The sequence below is a fragment of the Azolla caroliniana genome, unplaced genomic scaffold (assembly GCF_043228905.1).
Source record: "Azolla caroliniana isolate FFs.n. ecotype wild unplaced genomic scaffold, voAzoCaro1.0.p SCAF_1, whole genome shotgun sequence".
In the NCBI taxonomy this organism is placed as follows: domain Eukaryota; kingdom Viridiplantae; phylum Streptophyta; class Polypodiopsida; order Salviniales; family Salviniaceae; genus Azolla; species Azolla caroliniana.
Window position 1 is genome coordinate 34,425,918 of NW_028230436.1, and position 24,602 is coordinate 34,450,519.

Here is a 24,602-nt window from a genome sequence, read left to right on the forward strand (position 1 = left end):
TTTATTTATTTTTGGGTGCTGTTTAGATTAAAATAGAAAACATGGAAGGAGTTGGGTTCAATCACTCTCGAGTCTCTTCTTACGCTTCTTTATTTACTATTACAAATTTGCGTGCCCCCCCCCCCCCCCCCCCCCCCCTTTCCTCTTATAAGTTATGTATAATAAATAGATTATAGTAAAATACTAAGCTCATGATGTTGTCATACACCCCCCCACATGTCTTGTTTGGCCCCCCTCCCCCCTAACTTGACCCACCCCCATGTGGCATGATGTTGTCATGGGGCCACATAGTGTTTCCAATCATTTTCTACATGTGTCACTGATAATGTGTGTGTCGCTCCGCTAAATTAGCCCATGGTGTTGTCACAGTCCACCCCATGATGTTGCCACTACCCACAAAGTTATATCAATGCTCTCACTCCTTAACTCGACAACTCCCTCTCCCTCTTGACGACACACCTGATGTCGTGTCAATGCTTGAGTTTACAAACCGTTTTGCGGACATCAATTGAAGTCTGGAATCGCAAAAGGTCAGAGATGCTTAACCATCATCCCAAGGTTGCAAAACCATGTTATATATTTTTCTCTAATTGGAAATATTCAAAAGTATAAATTTTCAAGTTTAAATTTCCGTGATCAATTGGAACAAATGTAATTCATATGTATGGTGTTATCATAAATCAACTACAAAACTGGATTGTTTCAATTCTCAGCTTGCATAATAGGCTAGAGAGTTGAAACAAGGTCAAAGTCTCACTTCTATAAGCTCATGATCTTGCAAACTATGCCCCAACACCTAAATGCCAATATCCAAGAGGCTAGGTGGTACAAGGGTCATCATCCTCCTTCCGCATCACACCTTGATAGGGCCACTCAATCTCACTTGCTACATGAAATCAAGGCCAATAACCATTAATTAATGTTCCCCAACCCACACCCCTACAACAAGTTACTTTTCGAGAGAGGGGCTTACAATGTAAACAAATAATCAAACGTAGGCTAGATTCCTCTTCTCCATGGAGGAACCAGGAAACCATCCATATGGCACAATCATCACCCATTGCAAATGACAAATACAAAAAAATAATAAAGGTGCTTGTTATTATCCTCAAGAATATGCTAAAACAAGAAAACACAAACTAGAAAGCTGTTATAAAGTTTCAATGGAAAAGTTAACATTGCATGATTTAGTTTATGTGGTGTCAAGGTGTGCTCGCTAGGTGGTGATATAACAAGATATGGTAAAGGGGAAATATGGGAATGGGAAGTAAAATAGATGGTGGATTAGAATTAAAAAATAGTTTGACAAGAACAAGTTGAGAGAGAGAGAGAGAGAGAGAGAGAGAGAGATCTTACTATCTAACCTTCTACACTAATCTCATTAACAACTCCATCCATATCACTTCTTCCTCCCAGTATATACTTCCTTTCTTAGATATCTGGATAAATGTTCATGTTCTCATTTAAGTGCTTTCAAAAGGAAATCAATGCTTATCAACATATCCCATTCATCATCGGCCACCCCCTACATAAAAAACACAACTTCACCAATGAGCTTTGATGATACCTAGTTCACGAAGCATCCTCAAGGGCTACGAAGATACTTAGATATGGACAACTTATTCTATAATAGACTTATAGCTCGTGATTACTGCATTTGGATTGGTCAATAGTTGCTTTGGTTTTTTTTCACACCTAGAAAACCATCTTAGATATTGTAAAACCTAAAAAACTACACAAACCCCTTCCATTCAAACTTCAAACTTCAAGCTACTAGCACTTCTCACAAACTAGGTATCCATACTTTCCTTCATAACTTGTACTAACAATCGGCAATGGTCCGGTTTTAACAGCCAGAAACCGCAGTTAAAATGGTTTTTTGTTTTTTATTTTTTATTTAAAAAATTTGTAAAAATTATTTTTAAACAATCTTTTCATTTTTAGTCCTTATTCTCACTTTTTAGGAACATCTTTAAAATTTTAAATTTTTTTAAGAAAGGAAATATTATAAATTTTAAAAAATTAAAAATTTGACCTATGTTGAAAACAAAAACCGAACCACGAAACCACGGTTTTTGCGGTTTAATGGTTTAATGGTTTGAAAATTGTTTTGTGGTTCGGTTTGGACCCTCTCAAACCGAACCGAACCGTTGCGGATTGTTAACTTGTACTTAGACCTACAATAACACTCAAACTTAACACATACACCACACCCCCATAGTGTGTATGACCAAATTCAACACACTACATTCATGTCTAGTTAGGACTAGGTTTAAAGGTATGCTGCCCAATACATATATTCAATGTCGTATCCTCCAAGGATCTCACCTCAAGACACATACTACATATAAACCATGGGTATTCTAAGGTCATGCAACTATGAACTCCCATCAAGAATGAAAGTAGTTTGTATGGGCCGTCATTCTATCTTTTCTACCTAGTCTAAAGGGATACATCTTTTCCCTCTTTTTCCTCTTTCTCTCTCAAACCAATCGATGGTAAGTAAAACACTGAGTTCTGAATGAGATAGCACTTGGTTTTCAATCCTAGCGAAGCACACATAGTTATTGTCATTAAGGATATTGAAGTCTCCAATTAACAGAAAGGTTGACAACAATACCACTCATTGATCCTAAACACTAGAAGTGAATCTAATATGATTTAAAGTGTATTCACTCCATAGGTCCAATATGAAATAATGAATAATGTGAAAATATGGTATTTTTTATAAAGATTTTGATGTTTTAGTTTTATTCGTAGTGTTTTCTAAACTTTTATGGATGAATTTTAATTGATGTTGGTGATACAATAATCTTTCATATACAAACAAATAATAGCATCATGGACGCTCAATGATGGTTTGCACTCAACAAATGCCTCATACCAAGGCATGTTAAGTTTTAATCTAACACAAAAACCTAAACACAACCATAGTTTTACGAAGAAAAATGAATTAAATGACTTTATGTAAACTAATCCTATCAATCTAACAAAAAGTAACTACGATTTATTATTGATGAGACAAACACACATTACTTATTCTAATGCAAACTAATATAACGAGCATCTCAACACAAACAAGGACAAAAGTTCATGTGAGTGTCAACAACTCCAAGGACATGTTCCAAATGGAAACATTACTATAGACAACCTAGAGTGGGATTTGACATAAGAGGAAACTATATGTATCTTTAATAGGCGACCATGAGCTCACCTCAGTTAAAATATGATTATTTGGAATGTAACTTTCATAGGGAATCATGTGCATATGGTTGTTTGAGAATGGGTTTTCTATATTTTTACCATTCTCCGGATAGCCAAACAATCTTACCATTATCTAACCATCTGATGAGAAACTCACAAAGCCATATAATTGAGTTACCCTTATGCCTTAGATATGGAACACAAAGTTCGATGGATGCAAGAAATTTGGAAAAGTCTCAACTACTTGTATGAGCCTATGGAAGAATATACATTATGATTTGTTCTCTGCCATCGACCAATGTCATTGTTTAAACTCTAGCCTCAACAATCATTAAAAGAAATTGGATCAAAATTAGGGGTTTGTAGGAAATTGCATCAATATACTTTTGCATTGGGGGTCGCTAAAGGTCATGGTGGATGTTACCAAACATATATGTAATTAAAAATGTTTCATGAGAGGATTCCAAAACAACATTGAATTCCCAATTAGAGTTCTCGTGTGAAAGTTAGAGCCTTCTCTCTACAAAGTACGCAAACAAGTTTCCCCGCCGAGAATCCATTTCCCTATTTGGGAATATTCCAAACACTTAAAAGGCCCCAAGTTTATTCCAAAATTGTTGTAATGCTCCTTTGGGACATATACCCATATGATGATACCATAAGATGACGCATAGCAAGTCAGTTAGAGATTGTTGTTGGTTCGACCGGAGGTGGCTGATCCAATATTACCTTGAGTGGCACTATATACTTCCTACAAGTAGGATTCAAATTCCTCAAGTACTCCTCAACTTTCACTATGATTCAAAGTTGTGATACAATGCCTCTTTTAAAAGTCCTCATGAATCTTTTGAGGCATCACGTAGCAAATGTTATATCGTCCCATATTCAAAACCATTTCCTCATATTTATCATGGACTTAGGAACTATATACCATCATGTTATAGATAGATAAGAAGAATCACTTAAAAAGAAAAAACATGAACGATATGATATGCCTAAAACCAAGAAGGGTGCAACATAGTGAGATTCATAGAGTCTATAGGTTGGACATGAGGAGACGTACCTCAAACTTGAATAAGGATAACAACGATAATAGAAGTAAGTATTGGATCCCTAATTAATATAGGTAAAAGACTAGAAACAGAAAAAAGTAGGAATAAGAACAAAATTCAAAATAGGGATGGTAACAAAACCATGATAATGCTTTTGAATAGTAATAGGTATGTGAACAAGAGCCAAATCAAGGATGTAAAAATAAACAAGACAATGGTGCATATATCACAAGAAGATGGTCTAAATAAGACATGGTATAAAATGCACATGGTTTCCATTTGTTTGATTGTGTGCTCCACACATGTATGTAATGTTGAATAAAACATAGAAGCACACGTTTGATAAGTATAATAGAATATATTAAAATAATGTTTCTCTATACTTAAACCAAACATCTCCTTTTAAGGCAATATCATTAAATCATTTCAGTATGTATAGAGAATAATAAATATAATATAAATTATGAATATACTTAGATTAGTTTATAATTGTCATGCCACATGTCATGTGTGCTTTAGACACAAATGTATGTAATAAGTACATAGCATGAAATAAATTATGCATATTTTACGTTAATGGCTTCCTCTATTGACTTAACATTTGTCTATACTTTCACAAAGTTGTGCAACAATGACATTGCAAAAAAAGCTCATGCATAGAGCAATATGTTGACACATCATGTGTAATATGATCAATCACATTTTCCAAACCATTTCTTCATATCTTGCATCTATATATATATAGAGAGAGAGGTGCAAATCCCATAGATGATTTTCGTGATGGAAGTCACTTGTTTTTATTAGGTGGTAAGGTGAACAAAAAATTATGTTCCTAAGAATGTTGCTCAACATATTGCATTATGTTCTTTGATGCTTCACATGTCATCATTGGATTGTTCAGGTTTATTATGGTTTATTTTAATGTGTCTTGATACTTCAAAATCTACTTCACAATATTCATTAATGAACTTTCTTCATGAGCAAACTAGTAACGATCAATTGACTTCATAGGTTATAAAGTTGAGTTTAGAAATGGTTACACTTAAGGTATACACAACATTGACAAACCTTTGAGTTGGTTGCATAAAATTTATATGATACATGATGAATAATTTTTTCTAGCACTACTTTGCATGTGAGGCATACAAGATGTGCTCTCATCATATCATTTCCCCATATGTTTTGAGTTCAATAATCGAGAGACAAATATCTATAAATTTTGCTTCAATAGCCCTTTATGATTCAATCACTCTTCTTTGTTACTACACTCTCAATTTGATGCTAATATGGAACAAATTTTGGTTGCCTTTTCACATCAACTCTATAACAATGGATTACATCATAAAATATTAGAATCTTTCATCTTATTTGTGAGTTGACTAATGGTCAACAACATCAACATCCATTGAGTAAATGTTTTAAGTTCTCATTAGATGCATTACATTGTTGATGCATACACCTCATGATGAAGAACTCTAGATGTACAACGTCAAATAAAGGATGAATTATATTGTGGAAGTTATCAAAGTGCAAATTTATGATAATTACAAGTTAGACTTATTGATAATCAATCTCAACCCCACATGTTTTTCCGTGCTTTACGAGATTTGAATGTTACAATGTGGTTAGAGTGCTACGAGTGCAATTATGTACGAGGAGTTGGATCTGAATTTAGTAGAGGAAGAGGTAGAGTTGGTATTGTGACACCTTTCCAATGGCAAACATCATGCTACGAACTTGGAAGGTGTGCCTCATTAAATTGATGCATAAGATAGCAGATCTTGAGTCATTTTAACAATGTAGACCTATTTGTAAAGATATTATCAAATCAATTGAAGAGGACCGCCTCAACCTACAATACTTAACAATCAATGTCGGCTACCTATTTTCATGGGCATCAACGATGTGGGGAGTGTTACATTCCAGCCTGATGTTGTATGAGGCAAACGGTGTTCAAGAGGCAAACGATGTTTTGGTACATAATAGAATATTGATATTAGTTAGCCCCTTTCAACAACCTGGAAAGCAGGTGCGACCTGTCCAAGTTTGGAAACTAGTGACTACGATAACGTTACGTGCATTATGGAAATATTGAAGCAACTGACTTTATGATGCGGCAAATCAACATCTCTTAGATGTCTTGCTTGAGATATGGGAGAACTTGTTGGCAGTAGTCCATAGCCAGTATGACAATATGCATGGTTTTCCAGAAACCATAAACAAGAGAAGGAAGAAGCTTCTTCACTTATGGAAAAAGTTGCCCATGTTTACAGAGTCAACTCAAGGGCCTCAGTGGCATTATCAACTTCCATGGACTCTTTCTTGAATATCAGTAAATCATGGCAATGTGCACCAACAAATTCCAACACCTTCTACAAAGTCCTATCTTTGGTCTTAGGATTACTTTACATTATTGTACATAAAAAATTGTAAGCTTTTGGGTAGACAAGCTCAAGGTGTAGCCTTGAGGTGTTTTTTCTTAATACTATTGAAGAAAATCTTTGAAGGAAAAAAAAAACACTACCTCAACCTATTCATCTAACTCAATATGATTTTGTTCAGATGGACATGAATTATACTTAGGATACAAATCAAGAATTAATTATGGTGCAATTACACTTGGAAAAAACATATGATCATGTCGATCACATGTCCTTTGCATTAGGACCTCCTATATCTCATCATATATTTCTACTAGGGCAAAATGCAACATCTTGAGTAATGCTTAAGGGTGGAGTTACTTCAAAAATCCCCCTCACTAGATTGGTTCAGCAAGGATGTCCACTTAGTACATTGTTATTTGCTATTGTTACACATTCTCTATTAGTTATGTTATTAAGAAAAATACTCGTGGAGAAATTTTAGGTTTACAGCTTTCATTGTCATGACTCACAACATAATGACATAAAATACATAGTTACGATTTAACCTACAACCTTACTCAACAAGACATTATGGTCAACCATTTTGATATAAACATTTATTTATATGTAATGTATTTGATCTAGGAATACTCTTTAGTAACATACGGTCCTCTAGAAAGTTCCAGAACTATAAGGTTCTAGAGGGTTCTAGAATATTCTAATGCATATACTTCAATTCATAGTATAAATATGTTGGGAAAAAGGTCCCTCCAGATGGGAAGAACAACCGAATCAGTTGATGGCTAACTCAACCGAGTTCGAAAAATCGAATAATAATTGATTTGGCTAATAGCCGAATCGGCCGAAGCCGACTCGAGGCTAGATTTGTAAATAGTCATATATGAACATGAGTATAAATATACTTAGGGCAAGTAGTTAGAACGATAAATCATTGTTGTGAATAGTTAGTACGTGGAGTTGCCTCTGTAACTAAGGTTGAGAGAGAGAGTGTGAAAGAGAGTTGTAACTCTGTAACTATCTGTAGACGAAGAAGAGCTTGAGGTTGTCGCCTCATAGCCTCTTGTTGTATTCCTCTCAATACATAGTGATTATGTTCGGAGTCTCTGGGTTCCTGTGGTTTTTCCCTTTCGAGGTTTTCCACTTTAACATCCTGTGTCCTCTTGTTTACGTATTCGTTTTCTGTTCTTTCATTTTCACTTGATAGTGATAATTGGTTGTGGCCGATCTTATTCTCAACAAAATACTTGTAACCACCTTAATCCCTTTCAAGGGATTCAACACCAGTCATTGACACCTGAATCTAGTATTCTCATTTCATTCCATCGTGTCTTCTTCTTCATCTTTGTCTTCATACTCTTGTGTCGTTCCAAGCTTCATAAGTTCCACGCTCTTAGCCCCATCATCCGTGCTCCGTCCGAGTCCACAATTCGTGTGTCCGTGACATTCATCTACATGACAACTAGTTGTGTAGGCTTTGGTTGATGATTCTTTTGGTCTTTTTACAAACCTCTTGAAATGAGTACACAAGTGTGGGATCAATTTGCTTCATTTTAGAGCTACACATAGACATAGAGAAAAAGTCTCACATTATATCTTGTATGGAGTCACTTTTAAAAGTTTAGGATAGTACGTGTCAATGATTAAGAGAGGCTCGATCTTTTGATATTTGGGGTATTCATTAGGACTTTCTTCTTCAAAAAGAACTCCATCCATTAATTATAAAATTTTATAGATGAGAATGTTATATACAAATTCCAGTAGGGACGCGGTAGTTCCATCTTATTTGGAGGCACACTAACTCAAGAAAGGGAGATGACGACCATTGTTGAATGAATTCTAATTGTTGACTTTCGACGCCATCGATTCCGTCTGTGAGGCCATCGTATTGGTTGTTTAGTGTGACCACAACTTCACTCCATATCGCCAGCAGTAACATTGCCCGATGCACGGTTTGATTGGAAAAGACTCGCCTATACTGTTGTTTCAAGAGAATCCAAAGTGTTATTGATGTTGTGAATGCCAAACTAATTGAGTGAATTGACAATAAATTGAACGATAGGTTCATGCTTTGGAAGTCTCAATCACAGTCTTTCCAATGTGTGACATAAAGTGGTTCAATATATTTTAGAACCCATGATATTGTATTTTACCATTATCCCCTTGAACTAAGAAGACATTGCAACCAATATTTTAACTTCTTGGAATTACGTTGTGGTAGAGGAAGGATAAGATGGGTAAAAAATTTCTCTCATGAGTTATTCCCATGAGCTTGAGTTTAATAAAAAATACTTGATTTTGGTGAGAAGCAAAAGATTTATGAATCAAGTTACAAAGATCAATCATAGATTCACTTGTAATAATTTAATATTGTTCGTCTTGCATGAGATTATGATACAATGTCATATTTGAAGGCACATGTGGTAATTGGAATTGAACTTTCATTGGGCTTCCTCCAATTCTTTAACAGTAGGTGTATAGCTCATGCACACTTGAATACGATGCTATTATTATTATTTAAACAATATAATATACACTCTGATATCTGTAATGAAATTCGAAACATTTATCAATGCCAATATATGAGCTTGGTTAATCACGTACAATCACTTTTTGTGTCCTATACATGCTCTCATGCTTGAGCTCTAGTCATACAAATTGAGAAAGGATAATCCTTTTTAGAACATAGACTTGTAAATATGAAGATTCCTAGTGGAGTAGAACATTTGTAAAGTATAAAAAAAATCAATGTCCTTTACTTATACACATCTTTAATCTCGCGTTCCCATTACAACATACAACTGCTTGTAAATAAAAGATTCCTCATAGCAAGTTGCAGTATCTTTAGAACGAATGAAGTACGTCAAAATTACTTTAGAAATAATATACTATTCCTTTTATGACAACATTGTATAAAAAACATGAAATGCTACATGTATTATACAATGATCGTTTGCTAAGTCATAATGCAACTGCCCAACACATGACACTTTACATTCAAATAGTACATCTCCATTGAGTATTTAAAGTGATCAGTACGCCAAGATTTGGACGTCATTGGGTATTTACCCACATATTTTATAAATTGTAATTATACCATTTTATGCATTATTGATACATCGACGTGAGACGGCTTGTCAATATAGTGTCGAGGTCATCATATTCCATAATATAATTTGTAAGTGTTTCTACATAGAACAAAAATGCTTCTCAATAATTGTATCCTATCACGTAAGTATCATTAAGTTACACAATTCTTTTGTATCCTATCACGTAAGTATCATTAAGTTACACAATTCTTTTGTTTATTTCAAATATGTGCAATACACATACACACATTTATGCAAAAGATAAAATATTATTAAGTAACGGACTGTATTCAAATGAAGTGAACTATATGTGTGCCTTCATGGCTACATTATTTGTACAATATCGAATTTCTTCACTAAGAAATATTTGATCTCATTGAGTACGTATTATTGTCCTACTACTACTAGACTACTAATTAAAATCCTATAGTTGTTATGCATCATTCAAATACATCAAAATCACTTTTTCATCATTAAATTTATAAACTCGTTTCCAATTTGCCATGTCATTCAATTATTGAAGGGAAGCAAATTTATAATTCAGTATTATTTTATTGTGTGTGCCTTGGAGATGCCTTTTCAAACATTAAATGTGACCAACGGATATTCTTTTATACACAAAGATTCAGTTTTAAGGAAAAGACTCGTTATCCATCTCTTGTTAGCCCTATTTTGATTTTTAAACTGAATGGTGAATAAATCGGGGGATCAAAATTTGAACCATGGTTAGTGATGGAAACTTCTATCATCCTTGAATGTAATGACTTTTATCATTCTTTGACTTCTATATTTCCTTCTTTTTCTAGAAAGAATGCATTTGGGCCAATCTCTTATAGATTTAACACTTTACTTGTGAAGACATCCAAGTTTGCAACAAATGCGAAGCCAAGGCATTAGAGCTTTGAGGACCTGATTTTGTTTATCTTATTGAAGACGCTGATTTTGTTGATATTGTTGAAGATGAAGCTAGATTGGCATGGCAAGTACATGACTTGTTGAGACTAATTGAAGTTCCTAGAAAGTGTGAGGCTTACGTAGTAATGACAAAGTTGTGCCAAAATGCTTTTTAGGAGGAGATTGAAATAGCAAAGTCTGTTTTAGAGTTAGTCCATATTGATTTTTGCAAAAAGAAGACGACAAAAGTGATAGAAAAACATTCCTACTTTGTCCTCATCGTAGAAATTTTGGGTATATTTCTTCAAAGATAACACTTTGGAGTTTGATTTTCATCTTTCTCAATAGACAAGTTGGTTGAACTCTATGATTATGACTATGTTTGGGATCCAAAGGACATGTAGCAAAATGTAAGGATTTGTCTTAAAAGGGAAAATAATAGTCATCATCTTTTTCACCTTCATGATCAAATTGTGGATCCATGTAAGGTTCTTATTCCACCTATCTAGGATATAACAGATACAAAAGCATTAAGACCGAGGAATAAATTCACCTTCATACAGGTTAATTGTATCAACCCAAACACAAGATTACGAAACCAATCCAAAACCATCCATAATGGCTTCAACTTAAAAAGGAATGGATATGACAACTTTGATGGATAGATGCTATACTTTGTATTGACCAAGGGATGACAATTCAAACCATTTTGAAAGTCTCTTTGAAAGAGCTACAAATGCACCATTATCAATAGGCTCAATTGTACATGATGACACATAAATTAGAGGATAAAAATTGTCCATGACATAAATATTTTCATGCCTTACATGGACGACATGTTAGATACAATGTGGTAAGGCTAGAAGTGCATGCAAAAATGCCCACAGACCCACAATTCATTGTGGCAATAATATTTCAAACAAATATCTACTTTAATTTTTGGGAGGGAATGAGAGTTCATGTGCCTCAAGAGATGGCAAAAATTCTTGACATAGATTTTATAAAGGATGAAGTAGAAAGGGGTCCTCCATTTCTCAAATGATTAATGGCCTACCAAGGATGAAAACTTGCAAATGAGTTCTTTTAACTTTAAGAATAATGGCCAAGAGCTAAGGAGGGCACTCACCATTATATTTCAGCAAGCTTGGAATTCAGGATACATGCTTAATAAAAAATCAAGGAAGATTGTTTGATAACGCTTTTGGCTAAGATTCCGCTCTATAATCATTTATGTATTCAAAAAGCACTTATTTGTAGGAGTATACATGTTACTTTCCAAGGCCAATGCTAATAGGCTACAAAAAAATATCCATGTAGTAGTTTGCAAAGGCTAGTATGGGTTTATGTTATGAAGAGGTATTTTACACAATATTTCTTAATGTTCACATGGCTAGGGACTATATAAGGAGACCAAACATGAGTTAATCATGATACAATTAGATCTTTACAAAGCATAGGATGATATGAATTGGTTATTTTCTTATGAAGTTGATGAATTATATGGGTTGGTATGTACATTGGGAGAGGGTATGTTTGTCATAATGTGGGAATTACCATTCCACTTGAGGAATCAATCATATAAGTTGTCCATTAGACCCATTTTGCTATTGTAACATTTCCTAATTTGGTAATGTTACATAAAATGGCTTGTGATAGAGAGGTGATAGGGCTATCCTTACCATACGTAAATCTTGCACAACATTGGCATTATCATTTTCTACTTTTGCGAACCTTGTCTGGAAGAGTAGAAAGCCTATGAAAGTGTGTGATTTGTTTGTTATCTATGTCCCCATGTATGACAATTAACTTATACGAATCGATTTCCACATCATGTACTCGGAAATTTTGAGGATCTCAATTGGAGAAAGAAGATAGTACAACATAGTGTGATTTTTTATCATTTAAGATTATCCTATTCCTTGAACTTGATCGGAGGCCGATTTGTGTATAAGCCTCCTTGTATACTCTCTTTGTAATACTCCTTCCTAACTAATGGGAAATTAGCTTCATTTTGGAAAAAAAAAAAAAAAAAGATTATCCTATTCCTAGGGATGTGTGTGAAACTCCTAGATTGGATACCTTTACATCTTCTTGACAAATTTATATATTTGAAATCACAAGCATGGTTGTTTCATTGTATACTTAAAGTGGTCCATTCAACATGATTCTTATGGTATCCTATTATTTTCCATTGTTGTCGTAGTGTAACAAGGCTATTGAAAAGAAGAATGAGGATTTCAAATAGCTAGGACTATGTTTTGTATAGAATTACCAAGCTATATGGTTCTAGTTGCAAGAAATATTAGCATTGCAATATCAAATTTGATAGAGGCCATGCCTAAGGTACATTGGACCTTTGCAATTGATAAAAGCCTGAACAAAGAAAATTAGTTTCCATTATTGGTGTATTCTAAAAGGGCTATTGAAAGAAGAATGAGGGTTTTCAGATTGCGAGGGCAATGTTTTGTATTTATAGAAATTACCAAGCTATATGGTCCTAGTTGCAAGAAATATTAGCATTGCAATACCCAATTCCAAATTTGATTGAGGCTATGAGTAACATACATTGGACATTTGCAAGTGATAAATGCTTGAACAAAGAAAAACAAATTATGTATTATATAATTAATTAATTTGGAAGGTAATCTTTGGACGCTTAAGTACATATTTGTTTTGAAGGTTTCACAATGAAATAGTATTGTTTCAAAAATATGCTTTTCAACATTAAAGGAACATAGTCAGCATTTATTTATGAAATATCCAATCACATTATTTGGAAATTTATATCAACGGTGTGAGCTTTGTTAACTAGAGTGTCAAAATCCCCAAATGCCCAAAATCTAGATTTGGATATTGGGGATTATAGAAAGTTTGGCATATGTGGAGCACCTTTGTCTTTGATAGAATGATGGAAAAGTATATTGGTATGGCGATTCTCCTCATTGGGAACTTCATCGACCTTGATAATAGAGGAGCATGCCTAATGATATTGGTCCTTTCTTATGTATCTTGATATGATGCATGCCTAACAAGTTTTGTGGTTGGTTGATAGGGTATTGCATCCCTACCAAATGTAGTTCTACATTTTATAATTTATACATTACTATTTATATAAAAAAGGAATAAGGTACAATAGGACTATTTCTTTGAAAGATTCATCACCCTTTTTCCAATCCCTTCTAATGTATCTTGATATGATGCATGCATGCCTAATGAGTTTTGTAGTACGTTTGCATCCCTACTGATTATAGTTCTACATTTTATAATTTATATATTACTATTTATATAGAAAAGGAATAAACAATAATACGACTTTTTGCTTTGAAAGATTAATCACCCTTTTTCCAATCGTTTTGTCTTTTTCATTGGTTTCATAGGTATTGAAAACATGATAGAAATTGGATCATTGAATAGATGGTGAGAACGTATGATACATTTGAATGTGACACACTAAGTGATGTGCAAGTAATTAGGTAACTAATGACTAGATAGTGCTAACTCTTGGCTAACGTAGATACACTATGTCACATCTTGGTTGAAAAGATCAAACTTGAGTCGCACTTTATAAAATGATTCCCATCTGAAATCTTAAGTGTAACTTAAGAGCATGTCTATTGTTGGCAACCTGATGAGAACTCAAGAAATATGCATTACTAACTCTCCCAACATCACATCCATTGCTTCTCATTTTGCCATGCATTAATGGAACTTCATATCTAGGAGAGCTTTTTAATTTTTGTTTTCTTTTGGGAAATGGTAGGCATGACTGATACATGGTCATCCATAAAACCTGCATGATGCATACTTGTCCCCCTCGTGACCTTTCTATTACAAATCCAAGACTTCACATACATGCTAACTTTACCTATACATGCTAATTTGGCTACGTTTTTTTATGATCACTTCATCACATCCAATGAAGGAAGCAATCCGACAAATGTGAAGGATTTCCCACAAAATACCATTCATGGTCATGCATAAGATTAATTACTTAATCTCATAAAAACTTCCACTTCCTTCATTTGGGGAAATAAAGAAAACTTCAACCATATTCTGAAGATTTAGATAAGTTTTTTCATATATTAATAAGTCAGTCTTAAAGCATATATAATATTACAAACTCAAAGAGCCAAACTCAAAAGCTTTTTCCAAAAATCAAATTGCATTTAGTCACTTCATCGAAGAAATGACAATCTTCACGTGCAAAGGAAAACTTCGTAGATATCAATTACGTTGCTTAAATTCAAAAGTGAAGAAGAGCATTTATCAGCAAGGGCATTATGAACATACTATGTGTCGTGCCAACTGAAACACCCAAGGTTTAACAATACCACATCACTCCAATGGCTCTTCATCACATCTTTTTCATCATACTTCCCTACATAGCCTCGATGATGGTAAAAAAAATTATATCTTCACCGCATCATGAACATCTTGTATAGTATGTTTGAACTAGAGCCCCCACATTCCTGTGTTATCGAACATCATTCACGTGAAGCAACAACTTGGTCCAAAAGAGAACAAATCAAAACTTCCCCTTTTCTTAATGGATCATTTGATCAACATATTTTCCATGTGATGCACTTTTCTAATGTATTTCAGTCCTGCACCAAATAGCTCTAAACTTAAAACTTTAAGCATAATAGCAATTCACCTAAGAGAAAAAGACAAAATTGTCTATTTTCTTTTCATAGCTTTAACGAGAAAAGCAGAGAGAGAGAGAGTACATTGGATCCAAATCCGGTGTCATAATTAGAGAGCTTCTTGACTCAGCCATGCCATCACCCAATTCAGCCGTTGTAGGTAGTTGAGACTCATAAACTTTCTGGATTTTCTCCACAGACATAGACTCAAAAATCCCTACATACGAGAGGAAAATATATATTTGCAAAAAGAGAATTTACATCCCATACAAATAATACATGTCAAATAATATAGAACTTACCAAAACCAAGCAATGATGCACAGATGAGAAATCCCAAAACTGAGAAATCCATTCTATATATCAATTCCAATAAAAACAAGCATCCAGCTGTCGCCAAGAGATGTTTGGGCGAAGCTACTAAAACATGTAGCCTGTATAGCATACCGAAAACTGACTCAAAACATATATTATAGCAAACTAAATGGCAGCCTAAGCCATTATTCTTTGAATGATTTATAGTAGATTGTTACTACTATGATAACTACCTAGACTTAATAAGAAAGAATCAGTTTTATGACCGTAGCCCTTCAATTGCTTTCTCTTTTTAGACTTTCATGGGCAAGTAGAATGAAAATCAAGTTCTACAAAGAGAAGTATCGTTATGTTGTTTTGTCCTAATTTCAATAAAAATTGTTTCAACCTTGAAAGGGGAACAGATAGATGATATTTGTAGACCTCAATTCAACTGTCACTCTAGGTCTTCAAATAATTTAATAATGCATAAGAATTAGTGTTCATCTTAAGGTTTGTTCATAAATCTCCCATTTTAACATTAATTCACTATGATTTGCATAATATGTCGACCACTGTAATAATCCACACAATTATTTGGTCATATTTAACTTCTTTATCAAAAAATAGTCATGGATGAATGATTTTTAAAGAAGGAAATAAAGTTATATATGACCACCATTATACTAATCCACATACGATTATTTGGCTATATATAAATTCTCTACAAAAAATTAGTCAAAGATGAATGATTGTTAAAAAAAGACAAAAATTTATATACATCTACTGTTGTAATAATCCACACACAATTATTTCCTCATATTTAACTTCTCTTTTAAAAGTAGTCATGGATGAATGATTATTAATATAAAATGGTGAGCTTTGATCCTTACCTTTCCTCCGCCATTAAATCCACATAAAAACTGATTATCACACCAAATACTGTGTAAACAATAAAAGGCTGAAATGAAAATGGAGGCTCTCTGCCTTCAACACTCGTATTTTTCTGCATCAATTAAGAGCATGTATTATAGTATATCAGAGCTCTCTCTTTCTCTCTCTCTCTCTCTCTCTCTCTCTCTCTCTCTCTCTCTCTCTCTCTCTCTCTCTCTCTCTCTCCACCAATGGGCTTGTAATGTGAAAGGAACCCTTAAGATATTCCAACTTGTATAAAAAGGAACAAGATCTAATGTAAAAGGGGCCTTTGGGTGCCTTAACTTTGGGGCTACCTTTTGGTTCTCATTGTCTACCCTTTACATCCACTAAGAGTCACTTTCCTCCGTGTAGCTTTTTCACCTAATTAATCAAGATATACATGTTTCTAATTAGCAATTATTTATTTAATTGTGACATCTCTTATGTTTCTTATATAGTGATTATCTACTTAATTTATAGCATAGAAGCTTTTGAGGCTTCCAGATGTTGCATGGATTGGAGGGGTAAGTGGTTGTATGTGTTAGTGCGTAGCATGGTCTTTGCCATTGGGGAGTGACGTTCCCAAATTCCTCAGTTAGCCCATCAAGAGGAATGTGACACCTTGGAACTCAGTAGTGACCTTGGAAGTGCAACACTCCGAGGTACAAACCGTGTTAATCCCTTCAGGAAAATGTGATTCACATACTCAAACCCTAAACCCTAGAGGGTTCTTACTACGAAGTAGTAACCCCCCTTCTCAAGGAGTAACATACAAGAGTATATGTTTATTTAATCCCATAGGCCAAATTTGGCTTCATAGATGATAAAAGTTCTATTCTATTCTCTAATTTCTCTCCCTCCCTCCCTCGTGACATAGGCCCTGACTTCATGAACCAGGACCTCACCACCCTGTTCATCAACAGATAAAGGGCATTATATTCCACCATCGCAGGTGCAGGTGCTTAGCTTGCTTCGGAGACCTCTCCATTCAGAATCAATTGATGCTAGGGATCTTTCAAAGACAAAAATTACAATATATCTGTCTTGAGAATCTTCTATGTATCGATGACGAGATTCTTTAGTCACACCTTTTTCTTTTTCTTTTTTACTTTGTTACATTTATTTTAGTTTGTTGTTTTCAAAGACAAGACAACATTTTAAGATGTTATGTCTTGTTTGGTCTTATAGGCCATTTTGGCCTCTTAAAAGACATTAATGTATCTTTCTTTCTTTCTCTCTCTCAGAAAACAGGCCTAATTTTCAAGGTGATATAAAGCAAATCTATATATAGCAGCAACAGGTAACGCATCTCAATAAGAACAAAGAGGACGATCATGCATAACTAACTGTTATGGAGACACATACTGTAAGCAGGACCAATGCCTACTCCAGCAGCCCACTAGTAATCACGATCTGACAAGGGAAATCAGCAACTCAGGCAATGTAAGTAGTATGATAAGTACTGTGAGGATGCGGTCACTCAAGATATGACCCATATGACACGATAAAGCACATGTGAGAGGGACCAGTGATTACACACAAAGATCAAAACCAAGAGAAACAAACTTTTAACATGTCACCTTATACAAAGCACAAAGCTTCTCACAAGGACATTGACCAAAATCGTCAGCATATACAACTCTCACTATGTCACTCAAGGTGCCTCAAATTATGTCAAATATCTCTAAAGAAGGAATTTGCCCGCATAAAAGAATGGGAATAGACATATTGCCATGATATATGATCAACCAAATATGACTTAATAAATGAAATGCCTTTCATTTCACACATTACATGAAAAGAGATGTCATATGTAGATTCAATAAAGCTCTAAACATAAGTGAAGACAATAGGACAGTACCAACGTCGCTTGAAAAACTGCTAATGGGAAGAGGAAGCAAGCTGCTGCCGTAATAGTCACCACATATAAACGCCTTTTCATTTGCGTCTAAAAAAAGCAAAGATCAAAAAGTCAATTAAATAAAAAGTGTATATGATTAGCATATTTAAGATGAAAGACTGATGTTATTTAATAACCTGCTTCTGTAAAATCATGTGGTCCGACTATTTTATGAACTGTGCAAAGTTTCATCTTAAAGATCTCAGAGTTGTGCACAGGTAATCATTTTCTCTAGTAGTTTCAGTTTCTTAGCTGGCTTATTATAAGAATTTATCTGCAAAGCACAATGTGATGCAGTAGCTTTTCTAGGTTTTTTACAGATGTCATGATGTCAAGTTAACATTTATATTTTTTACACTTTTCTAAATAGAAGTTTAAACAACTAAGCAGAAAAAAATACAATCAACACAAAGGATGGATAGATTGGTCTCCGAATGTATTACCCAGCTTATAAAGTCAAAAATGCCAGAGAGTTACAGAGTTGGAGAGATATCACTAAATGACATCTAACAAGGTCACTTTAGAAAGTTTCTCTTCCTACATTACTAGGCCAAGAATAAGCAGAGCGCCATGGAAAGAAAAAGAAGAGGAAAATGCTGGCTTCAAAAAAATCTCATTTTGCTTGCAATTAATAACTTACACAAATTCATAAAATGTGTTGTTTTTCTTTCACAAATCTCAGTTTTACAAAACATTTTGCAAACTCACAGTTGTTGCCCTTAACACCAGTAATAAAAATTGATCAAATCACAATTAAAATGGTCGAATATCAACCTATGAACTTAACACTCTGGTCCTAACAAAGGAATTTCGGTTATATACTGGCTATTTATTATTCTGGAGAGTTACAAAACAGCACTGGTGGAAGTTTGTGCACAATACAAGATAGTTTCCTGGTTGCACTATAAATCCAACAATTCATCATTAAAAATATTTAATAGAGTGTTTTTTGGCACTTCAATGATGAATTAAGGTCAATAATGAATAAGAATAGTGGATTCCTTCAAATAACATTGCTTTCACTGCAAATTTCAAACAGTAAAGAAGTGTGAATATAAACTTAACATGCAGAAAACCTATCAAAGATCAATTATAAATTCAAAGAATAGGACTGTGAGTGAAAATTAAAACAAACTCATAGGGGTGCCATACCTTCAATGAAACACGTCTTGCAATCACTCTGTTGAGGCTGGCAAGCACACCTGAAAAGAAAACAAGGACCATAGAAGAGAAACCTATGTTTTCATTCTCATGAGAGACTTCTCCAGTTGATGTTCCATCTCTATATGGTAATGTTCAGTTAAGGTAAAATATGACAGCATGGTACAAGAATGAATAGAGAATAAAAAAGAAAGAAGAGAACACATGTTCAAAACACGGCATACTTCAAAAAAATACTGAAAACAAGTGGGGAAACAAAAGAAAAATAAGCATATGCACTCTGTGTCTGTATTTGATTCAGTTAATATTTATCTTCCCCATTCGCTAAAAGAAAACATGAAAGGATATAGAATGGTGAATAGGTTGACATGGTCCACCCTTGACAGAGGAAAAAATAAGATGCAAGCATTGACACCAAGCCTGCTATCTAACAAGAAGAAAAACTGATCGCTATTATCACAAGCACTATAAGGTCCTTCTCAAAGAAGTGTTTTTCCGAAAATATCATTGCTTACCTTCTTCAATTTTCCTCCACCCCTGCCAAGAATAAGAGTCGAGATGGCGCCTAGCACAGCTCCCACATACTCTGCCATCACTGTTCTGAAATGAAGATTGAACACAGGAAAGGAATATAAAAAGCACCTTAACATTTGTAGCAACTGAAAATTGAGATCACAATTCATTTCAATGAATATTGAAATTCAATATACATATGAAAGTTTTCAAATTCTACACACAGACTATTCTTTGTCTTTGCTATCAAGCTCAAAACATGATAGTTGTTCACATGCTAACATTGCTAATCATATTACATCGTTACAAAATTTCGAATCAGTACGATTCCCCCGTCCTACAGCAGCCTTTCTAAGTAGTTTACATGAATGAAGTATACATATATGAAATATAGAGAGAAAGAGAGAAAAAGAACACCAAAAAGCTTAAGGTTATATGAAATTTACCTAACAGGACCACAAGTACGCAATCCTTCTCCCCACAGAACAAACGAAATTGCCATTAGAGCACCATTGATGATTGTGGGTAGAAGCTGTCCTTCAAATTTTATTAAAGGCCTCAATTCTATGATCTTATAACAGAATTTATAAAGAACAGCAACATCGACTTTACTCTAAGAATACCTGATATGACGTAAGAGAGCGGCCTCGCCACGGAGAATGCACAATAAGAAATACTGTTGATGCTGCTGATAAGCAAATAAATGTGAAGATTATAACTGAGCGGCCTGGAAATGCAAGGTATTGGTATACTATGTAAACAGAAAGTAGCCGGAAGAACCTTCCAAGCAAATAGATAAAAGATAGTTGGTATGTCCTGCAAATCAAAGCGATATAACAATCCAAAATTCAACATCGATGTCCTATACATCTTGTCAATAACAAAGTGAATCTCAAGCTCAACTTATATTCACAACTCCGAAGTTTTTATTCACATTCGAATAATTACAAAGAATCCATCTGTTGCCTCAGGTCTGCATTCACATGATTGGGAGTTTTGCCTCCTTTGTTCCCTCAGCGCTACACTCACATGCTGAAGGGGTCTTGGGATGAAGTATCAACATGTGGAACTCTGATTTGTTTCCAGGAACCACCTACTAAGCTGTGGCTATTTGATCGCACTCTATGGATGTTGGCTCATACTTCATGGTTTTTCCCTTATTAAATGCACTCCACTCTTGAAAGAATGGTTCACCGAAATATTATAGAAATTCTTTAGACCATTTCACTCAGTTTTGCTGGAATTAGAGGTAGATCTAGCCATTATCATTGGAGGTTAACGGTATCAGACTGCACCCTTTGACCAAGGTGATGAAAGTGCAACAAAACACACCGGACTACCTGTACAGTCCACATGATATCTGCCTTACCAAATGAGAAATGAATCCAAGAAAATTGTTGTCTAATGTTAGGAGAATCAAGAGACTAAAGTGTGCCAGAAACAAACATTGAGGTGCTACCTATGCATTCAGAAGGCACTCCTTCCGAGCAATGAGAAGCCTATAGTTCCATTCTCGGAGTCATTGGAGGTACACATTCACGCTTCCAGTATTGGCAATGTAAATGAAATGGATGCTAAGCTTGGGGTATTCAATTAATGGCACTGAAGAGTTCGGGAATTCAGACTACAACAGTTCGGATGAAGAGTCATTAACCTTTGACAGTAATATGATTTCAGACATTGATCTAGAATTAGGTTAATACCACCTATCAGAAAGGACAATTGAGAAGTTGTACTAAACCAAGACTTATTTATGTATGATTATGGCTCTGGCTGCACTAAAAGCGCACAGCACAGCTCTATAGAGTAAGAATCAGTTTATCCTCTTCCTTTCAATTGAGTGTCTAAAGCCCCCTGAAAATTGCATTGCGTCCTCTGGGCTCAGAGAGGAAAACTAAAAATTCATTGCCTTACTGCATTCTCTGCCCTTGCCATCTTCCTGGATTGCCCAATAGTATCATGCAAGTCCTAAATAAGAATCCAACCCAACAAGGTCGTTGACTTCGAACTATCTAATACATAAACTCTAAACATTTCCTGGGTTATAGAGTTATTTGAATCCAAATTCCATTTTTACATAGTGAGATATCTGTAGAACTAATTATGGATTTATGCTTATTGTTGTGGAAGTTGTTTCAAAGAATGATTATCTGGAGTTGTGTCCAGTCAGTAAACAGGAAAGTGGTCATCAATAATGCTGGTATCATCTAAGAGAGCATGTACCCAGAGGAGATAACTACTGTACCATCTGTATAGGTGTCTCCGTTAGAAGATGATTGGATCAGAGAGACCTTAAGGCTCACTTTTAAGTGTTTTTAGTTTTATCCATTGTGCTTTGATAGTCTCCCTCTCAAATTCTCTTGTGTGCTCTCTAGCTCACGCCCGTGCTTTCACCTCTGAAGCTTGCGCTCCAAGTTCGCTCCCACTCTCTGACTCTCCTGCTCTCTCCAGCAAGAAAAATATTGGGGTAAGACAAATGAGTTGGTAGGCCAAAGGAAGAGGTTCAATGTGAAAGGCATCACTGACAATCTGTCTGAGCAATTGTTCACTTTCTTCTCCCTACTGCCATTTTCCAAGAGGGACAGACTTCACCTTGATGGCTGCCACTAAGTCTAAACAGGCCATATCCTTACCCTACACAAGTCAGCACAGTTCTATCGTTGCGATTAGGGCGTATCCACTGTTAGCTCGATCAGCCCATGAGCTGAACCTAAAACTCTATATCGAATACAGATTTGTAGCCTACTTTGGACTATCATTGCAGGCCTACTACGGACACCTCTGATAGGTGAAAATGAATGAAGAAACTTGCAATTCTATATCAAATGCAGATTTGGAGCCTACTTCGTACTATCATTGCAGGCCTACTATGGCACACCTATGATGGGTGAAGATGAATGACGAAACCTCTTGTATCCATTATTTCCAAAATGATTCTGCCTAATGGTGCACTTTAGGTCTGAGATCGATATAGATGTCTGTAGACATTCCAATCAGATCAATGGCCTTCATTTGTAGCACATGCAAGCTGTCACAATGTACACTCCAACAGTTGGCACGTGAGGTTGAAACTTTATGTTGGAATCCACATGGCATAGTGGTTTCAGTTGCATGGCTTCGACATATATAGACTACCTCCATTCAAGTATAAATTTGGATGCGCAATCACTTACCTTAGGGATTAACCAGAACCTATTGAAACGTCATTCAAATGCTTAAAATGATACAAGATGAGAATACAAATTCAAGATCAACCTTCAAATTCTAAAAAAGTTGATTCCTTCATGTCTATGGATTGCATCCAAGGCTGACAAATATAACCATTTCTTCAACCAATCAAAATACCTGGACGCTAGTTGAGGTGTTTGTAAGTATGTATATGAATTTCACAGAAATCTAGGCTCCCATAACGGAACATACAAACTTTTACAGGTGTTTCTTTTTCTTTTATTTCTGTCCGGTGTGGTATACATCCAGATTCTTTATTTTTCTACCTTGAAAGTTTACTCTATGCTTGCAGGTTTTCCATGTCTTTTGCTAGTAGAATTAAAATATACCTCCAAGATTGTTTTCACGTTCTTAGCTGGACTATAACTCCAAGTTTTTTCCATAATTTTAGCCAGAAATTACACTATCTCCAGGATGTTTAGCATTCTTTGTATAATCTAACCATATCCCCCAGTTTCTGTAGTTTGTTGCAAAAAATGATACAGATTTACATTCCCTATGTGTCATATTCTTTTTCTTTACAAATATGTTGCCGGAAAAAATATGTTCCAATGTATAGGATTCTTTTATACTAAATACATTTATGCATCTTAACATGAGAGAGCACTAATTCTAATATTTCTCCGTGTTCTCATTTTTAGCCAGTATAAAAACAATATTCAAACTACATTAATGGCATCTGAACAGGTTGAAGATACATCCGTGGAATTTTTATGTTCAACTATACAAAAATCTGGGCTTTGGAAAACGAATAAAAGAAATGGCATAATATGTATAGAGACACACACAAACACATTCATTTCATTGACAGGGAGACTGAGAATCGTACCTTTCAGATCTATTCAATCCCGTGCTTTGTTTAGCCAATCTAGACCTCCCTCGGAAGCCCCCATCTCTTTCCATGAAGAAGACAGAGACCGTACGATCGATTTCCTACAGAACAAATACGTTCATCTCTGTGTATGCGTATCCATCCACGTACAGCAAGAGGATGGGAGGGGCAATATCGAAATTTACTAAAATTGCCCGACTAAATGTGTTAAAGACAATTTTCAAAATACCCCTCAGCCATTTCTCTTAATTCCTCACATACCCCTCTCCCTTACAAATTCCCTCTCCGTCTCATTATAGCTTATAAGGTCATTCGAAGAGTTTTGCATGCATATTAAGCCAAGCATCAATAGCTCTAAAATCAAAGATCGTGATTTTCAAACAGCAAATTCATGATAAACCATGTTTTAGGTATAATAACGAATCACTTGAAATTGTGGAAAGCTTTAAAATGCATTGCCCTTGAAGTTCCCTCAAAACAAAATGAATATAGAATGA

At 35.0% G+C, this 24,602-nt stretch overlaps 1 protein-coding gene across 5 annotated transcripts; it reads right to left on the reverse strand.

Annotated features, from left to right (window-relative positions):
* Positions 1 to 14,745: 14,745 nt before the first annotated feature.
* Positions 14,746 to 24,283, reverse strand: LOC147870040 (zinc transporter). 5 transcript variants are annotated; one of them, XM_087336280.1, is made up of 12 exons: positions 24,103 to 24,283; positions 20,826 to 20,861; positions 20,669 to 20,730; positions 20,492 to 20,582; positions 20,048 to 20,127; positions 19,881 to 19,955; positions 19,524 to 19,660; positions 18,333 to 18,419; positions 16,450 to 16,562; positions 15,566 to 15,696; positions 15,348 to 15,480; positions 14,746 to 15,224 (listed from the first exon to the last, which is right to left on the reverse strand). In XM_087336280.1, the coding sequence occupies exons 1-12, from the start codon at positions 24,174 to 24,176 to the stop codon at positions 15,209 to 15,211; spliced, it is 1,035 nt and encodes a 344-aa protein (XP_087192406.1). In that variant the 5' UTR covers positions 24,177 to 24,283; the 3' UTR covers positions 14,746 to 15,208. The 5 variants fall into 5 exon arrangements, with proteins under 5 accessions (XP_087192406.1, XP_087192403.1, XP_087192400.1 ...); XM_087336277.1 differs by having other exon boundaries at positions 19,881 to 19,959; positions 20,048 to 20,132; positions 24,103 to 24,282; XM_087336274.1 differs by having other exon boundaries at positions 19,881 to 19,952; positions 20,492 to 20,577; positions 20,669 to 20,861; positions 24,103 to 24,282.
* Between the last annotated feature and the right edge of the window lie 319 nt (positions 24,284 to 24,602).